This window comes from Cibotium barometz, chromosome 1 (genome assembly GCF_041138505.1).
Source record: "Cibotium barometz isolate CiBa-2024 chromosome 1, ASM4113850v1, whole genome shotgun sequence".
Lineage (NCBI taxonomy): Eukaryota > Viridiplantae > Streptophyta > Polypodiopsida > Cyatheales > Cibotiaceae > Cibotium > Cibotium barometz.
The window spans coordinates 21,075,622-21,082,389 of NC_141046.1; the positions used below are offsets into that span (position 1 = coordinate 21,075,622).

General features: G+C 46.6%; 1 protein-coding gene across 1 annotated transcript; it reads left to right on the plus strand.

Moving 5' to 3' along the window:
* Positions 1-1,375: 1,375 nt before the first annotated feature.
* LOC147641720 (uncharacterized) lies at positions 1,376-5,455 on the plus strand. The gene is made up of 2 exons (XM_086798923.1): positions 1,376-4,398; positions 4,523-5,455. The coding sequence occupies exons 1-2, from the start codon at positions 1,713-1,715 to the stop codon at positions 4,990-4,992; spliced, it is 3,156 nt and encodes a 1,051-aa protein (XP_086655049.1). The 5' UTR covers positions 1,376-1,712; the 3' UTR covers positions 4,993-5,455.
* Positions 5,456-6,768: the final 1,313 nt, after the last annotated feature.

A 6,768-nucleotide genomic window follows, 5' to 3' on the forward strand; every position in this document is an offset into this window, starting at 1 on the left:
CCAAGCGTCAAGGCCAAAGGCCAAAGCCTTGTGTAACGTTAAACGGACTCTCATGTGTCAACTTGCAAGAGGCGCATTAGTTTAAATTAACGGTTTCTCAGCACATCCGCCTTGCAAATTTAAGCCCCCTCTTGCGCAGGCTTTTGTTTTGAAATTTGGCTGATGGAAAACACCAATCTCCGAGTCTCTTGTCTGCCACACCAGAGTGCTGTTGGTTCCTAATGACCTTTAAGTCTTCAAAATTCCTTAGTGATTGTAGGCAACTTAACCATAGGGCTCTGGAAAAAAGCGCCCATCTGCCCGTTCACCGGCACCAGGATCCAGGACCCCCATTAGTTTAATCATATTCGCAAGGCTAGCTAGACTCTCAGCGCTAGGGACAAAGAAGGCTGGATTCTCGATTGCCCAATGCCAACCCGAGATGTGGTGTCGTCACCACACAGTTGCCAATACCATTAAGAGATTAACAAAGAGTTTTATAGAGATGGCTTGCATGTTGTTGGAGGTTGCAGCTTGGGGACTGTTGTCCCTATTTAACCTAATCTTATTACCTATCCGTAATCCACCTAATATATGTTTGCTTTGCTTTGAACCTCGTGAAATTTTTTAGTCTCCTTTGCGCGCCCATTCAGACGGGGTCACGGTGGACCCTGCATGAAGGTCTCGCGAGCTTAAGAACTACTCCCCTTTGACGTCCTGTCCTCGTTGCTAGAGCTTGTGCCTTGTGGTATTAAAATTTAACCTAAACAAAAACGAAGCTCCCCTTTGACGTCCGGTCCTCATTGCTAGAGCTTGTGCCTTGTGGTATTAAAATTTAACCTAAACAAAAACGAAGCGCCCCTTTGACGTCCGGTCCTCGGTGATGGAGCTTTTTGTGCCTTTTTAGTATTAAAATTGAATCTAAACAAGACCGAAGAGCTGTAGGTAGAGTAGACATCATCGTCTCGTCCTTAGACTATTTTTTAATTGAATTCTCTCACACTTTACCCATCTCCTTCTCCATCTATATATGGCAATATAAAATGAAAAATGGCACGGCCTACTTCTCTCCTACCACCTGCAGGCTACCGCCCACCCCCCGTTACCCGTCCACCATGCCACGTACTATAGGGCCCTGTAGTAAATAAACCATGGAAGTGAAAGAAAGCCTCGTTCAGTTAGGGGTTAAACCCAATCGTTCAGGGCCCATTGCTTGCGTGTGAAATTCTAGGCGATTTATGAGAGCAGGTGTAAAAATGAGAAATCGCGGAAGCTCTGCCACGTCGTATGCTGACACGATAAACGCATGTGTAGCGTCCTATTAGAATCTTTTGCGAGTACTTGCAACGGAAGTCGTGGTGTAAAGGGGAAAGACGATGAGAACCGGTGGGAGGTCATTTCTCCAGGCAGCATAGGCATGGATGGATGCATAAGGTGGGTCTGCTCTAGTAGAATATATGTATTTAGTATCTCCCCAAGGGATGAAGTATTGAGGATTCGCCTAGGCTCTCACCTTTTCTCTACCTTCCCTCCTCCTTCGAAGTTCTTTCTTTCAATGTTAGCCATGCATTGATGCAACACAAGTTACTTGTTCAAATTCGTCTCTCTTCTTAGCCTTGTGTTTGCCCCATTCCTTCACATTGTGTTTGCCCCATTCCTTCACATAAAATCTGGCTTGTATTGTGACTCAATTGAGCTGACTGCCCCAAAAGAGAGAGAGAGAGAGAGAGAGAATGGCTGCTTCTTGTTTCACCATCTTGGTCTTCTCCTTGCTCGTGATCTTAGCCTTCCTCTGTCACTGCCCGGCCTCTGCTCCTATCGATGATGAAATAAACGCTCTGATAGCAATCAAGCAGAGCTTACTGGATCCAGAGGGGCATTTGAATGACTGGGTGGTAGTACTTCAAGACGATGGGGCCGTCAACTACAGCCGCACCCCTTGCCAATGGAATGGCGTGCATTGCAACATGTCTAGCACACCAAGCTGGGGTTCATCGCCGGTGGTGGTAGAGTCTTTAGACCTCTCTAACATGAACCTTTCAGGCTCTATCGCACCCGAAATTGGGCGGTTACATAACCTGGTGAACCTCTCTCTTGCTGTGAACAATCTAACCGGTAGGCTCCCCTCGAATCTTTGCGACATAGGCTACAGCCTTCGCTTCTTTAACATCTCTAACAATTTTCTGGGCGACCACTTCCCGGCTCAGAACTTGAGCAACCTTGTCTCCCTAGAAGTACTGGACGCCTACAACAACAATTTTACAGGGCCGCTTCCTTTGCAAATCAGCAAGCTCACCTGGATGCGCCATCTCCACCTGGGAGGCAACTACTTCGTTGGTTCCATTCCGCCTCAGTATGGTGCTCTGCAGAGCCTCACCTACTTGGCCCTCTCAGGTAACTCCTTAACGGGAAGAATTCCCGTGGAGCTGGGCAACCTCGCCCTCCTGCAGGAGCTTTACCTGGGTTACTTCAACGTATTCGACGGAGGAATTCCTTCTGCTCTTGGCCGTCTCACTGAGCTGGTTCTATTGGATATGGCCGATTGTGGGCTCACCGGGAGTATTCCCTCCTACCTTCAAAACCTCACCAAGCTTGACTCCCTCTTCCTCCAGATTAACTCACTCACAGGCCCCATTCCGCCTGAGCTCGGCAGCTTGGTGAACTTGAGGTCCCTCGATCTCTCTAACAATCAACTCTCTGGCCACATTCCTCAGCAGTTCAACAATCTGATCAACTTGGAGCTGCTTAACCTCTTCCGCAATCAAATCCATGGCGAAATCCCCTCTCTCATTGGGGACATCCCCTCCCTGGAAGTCCTGTCTCTGTGGGAGAACAACATGACTGGCTCTGTGCCCCAGCAACTTGGCTCGAATGGAAAGCTTTTGATTGTAGACCTCTCGTCCAATTCCTTTACCGGCCGCATCCCACCCCTTCTTTGCTCTGGAGGTAACCTTCAGAGACTGGTTCTCTTCAACAATTTCTTCACAGGGCCCATTCCAGAGAGCTTAGGTAGCTGTAGCAAGCTAGCGCGCATCAGGTTAGGCCAGAATCAGTTATCGGGTGCAATCCCTTCGGGATTGCTGGCGCTCCCTTTGCTGCAGATTGTGGAGGCTCCCATGAATCAGCTCAACGGAAGCATTCCCGACAACATTCCCTTTAACAGCAAATTGGGAAGGCTAGATTTGTCTGGTAATCAGCTTAGCGGTTCCATACCGGGGAGCATCAGCAACTTGTCCTCCCTTCAAACGCTGGTGTTACCCGGCAATGCGCTTTCGGGAAGCATTCCGCCGGAGATGAGCAGCTTGAAGCGTCTGTCGAAGCTGGATTGCAGTGGCAACTCACTGGGCGGCTCTATTCCGGCTGCATTGGGGAAGTGTGGGGATCTCACCTATATGGATCTCAGCCGAAATGAGCTTGAGGGGGAGATTCCCGCCGAACTTGAGAACCTAGGGGTACTAGATTTCCTAAACTTATCGAGGAATCACTTGTCGGGCGCCATACCTTCCTCTTTCCAGCAAATGCAGACGCTCACAGCGGCCGATTTCTCCTTCAACAATCTGTCGGGGATAATCCCTGATCAAGGCCAGTTTGCCACCTTCAATGCGAGCTCGTTTGTAGGCAACGCAGGTCTCTGCGGGGCTCAGCTCATCCCCTGCAGCTCGGCAGATTCCTCTACTCAGCTTCGGCACAGGGTGCAAAGCGAGCCAGCCCTCATGTACTGGGTAATCGTGGGCACCATCTCATCTCTCACTGTATTAGTATTTGTGGTGGGAGTGTTCTACAATCGGCACGCTTTCTGTTCGTTGCTTGGAAGAGAGACACTGGACAGCCCATGGAAGCTAACTGCTTATCAAAAGTTGGACTTCACAGCAAATCATGTGCTTTCTTGTCTCACAGATGATAACATCATAGGCAAGGGGGGGTCGGGCACCGTCTACAAATGCGCTACACCGTCCGGCTATGTGGCCGTGAAGAGATTGCCGGGGACCTACAGCAAAGCTTCTGAGGTTGGCGTCGGTGGGTCAGATGATCATGGCTTCTCTGCAGAAATACAGACGTTGGGCAAAATAAGGCACAGGAACATAGTGAGGCTTCTGGGATGCTGCTCGAGTAGGGAGACCAATCTTCTCGTGTATGAATACATGCCCAATGGAAGCTTGGGCGAGATGTTGCATGGGCCAAGAGGTGGCTCGCTGGATTGGGCCAAGAGGTACAAGATTGCGGTGGAAGCAGCATATGGTCTGCGTTACCTACATCATGATTGCTCCCCTCTCATCGTGCATCGCGATGTAAAGTCCAACAATATTTTGCTGGATTCGAAGTACGAAGCTCATGTGGCGGATTTTGGCCTGGCAAAGGTTTTGGATTACCCGGAGTCCATGTCTTCTGTGGCAGGATCTTATGGCTACATAGCTCCAGGTAATGCGGCCTCATCAAGCAAGAAGCCCTTAGCCGATCTCAGGGTTAAATTTTTTAAACTTGGTTATATATATAATGTTATAATGTGGTGATTCTTAGTTGTGCCTTAATTTGTTATTTGCAGAGTACGTTTACACTTTAAAGGTGGACGAGAAGAGTGACATTTACAGCTTTGGGGTTGTGCTTCTGGAGCTTCTGACGGGCAGGCGTCCATTTGAGCCGGAGTATGGGGAGGGGGTGGATATAGCGCAGTGGGTGAGGCGGAAGGTGCAGACAAGGGAGGGGGTGCTGGAGGTGCTGGACTCGAGAATGGGGGTAGATTTTGGTGGGGAGGCGGTGATGGCGGAGGTGATGCTGGTGCTACGGGTGTCTCTGCACTGCCTCGTGGACCTGCCAATGCAACGCCCAACCATGCGTGAGGTGGTTCAAATGCTCACGGATGTTCCCAAGAAGAAGGCTAAAGCTGCCTCCCAAACCTCATCGTCAGCGTCTCTGCCTCCTAATGGCGCCGCCGCCTCCGCCGCCGCCTCGAGCAATGGGAAATCAACTTGTGCGTTGGGCTCCTCTAGCCCACCTGACCTCATCTCCATTTGATAAGTTGTGGATACCACGTAGCATATATATATATATATATCTTTCTCTCTCTATATATATAGACATGTGGGCTTAGCTAAGGCTATACCTTAGACTCGGGCTTCGTTCGACCTTTTCCATGTTTACTGTGCTGTACACTGGTGTGTGTGTGTGTGTCTTGCTTACGGAGAGCTGTGTTACATGGTTTTTATACTATAGCCCACTGCACAAAGAACGATTTGCTCTTGAACTCGGATGCCGGGACCAAGTGGGCTCCCTTCCCATGTGGCCCCCTATAATATCAACTCTCTCAGTGCTCACACATGGGAGGAGTTTGCGATAAATTTTAGAGCCTCCGTCCACCCCACCCAAAAGGTTGGCCTTTCCCGCTCAGAAGCGCACCCGCTCCCGGGCCCTGCATGCAAAAAGGTTTGATGTTATGTACACGTTCAAAAGATTGGGAATCTACAGCTGGCTTTGACAATCTCTTTTTGCTCTTCCCAAAACTCACATCGTACCTACATATATATATATACATCTATAAAGTAGCATGCTTTCACAAACATGCTATGCTGTGCTCTCTCAAACTCTGAAATCAATCTATACCCTTAAATGGGTTTTTTTAATGCGCTTAAGGCTTACAAAGTCACCATATATAAGGACTTTAAATTATTGAGGACATTCTCATCTCTTAAGTAACCTACGTTCCATTGGTCTACAACCTTGTCTACATCATTGTCTTCTTCAAATACGGTGACAGTGAGGCCTGAACTCATTTTTTTAAAATGTTTTTTAATGATGTTTTTTTTTGGGTGAGTGAGGTTAGATAACAGCATGAGTGATATAAGATAAACAACACAAGCAATAGCTAGTTAATATTTCTAGTTGTACGAACCTTTAACTTAGAGCCAACAAACCTTGAAATTGTATTCCTTAGTTTGACCACTACATTGCTTTTTGCTAGTGGTGGTTCAAAATAAAGTTACATGCATGGTTTAAGAGAACACCTGTGAAGAAAAGAGTCCATGAACCCACACAGTAAAAGCAATGAAATGAAAATCAATTATTAAGATTTACAAGTCAAGAACGTCAAACTTGTGGAGGTTCATAAGGCATGCATAGGCTACTTGAAGTTCATGTCCTTTACATTGTTAGTAGTTGGTCTCTCGGACATGGCGAAGGCTACACTCAACTCTTCTAAATGAAACGGTACCTCACCCTAGGTCAGAAATCTAGGAAGTGCACTACGTGCTATGATAGATTTTAAATTTTGTAAACACCTAGAGTGGAGCTCCTTACTAATTGAGTTTAGCATAGGTAGTTCATAGTTAATATGAGAGACGCCCAAGATGATGAAAGAGCCATTGTAATGAAGCTATGCTCATGAGGGCATTTATTTGACAATACCAGCAATAAAGATATATAGTCATATGGTTCTTTTTTATTAAAGCAATAGCTACTGGGAAGACTAATTGAAGATAAAGGTACCTGGACTCTAGTGGAGTTAAATAATGTAGTTTGTTGCCAAAAACATACTATGTATGTATGTATGTAAGATAATTGGGGTTCCTTCTAAATTTCATTGCTTGGATGGCACTACATACTATACTTTTATGTTGGTATATTTTAGGTTTTGACAAGAAGATTTTTTTTTGTAATTGAAGGCAAACATTGATGTATGATTCTACAAGAGATTGAACATTAATCCTATATGAAGTAATGAAAGTAGATTGAGTGTATAAAAGTATAAAAAGGTGGACATTTGGATGTGATTGTGTTGAGTAAGAATTTCAACCA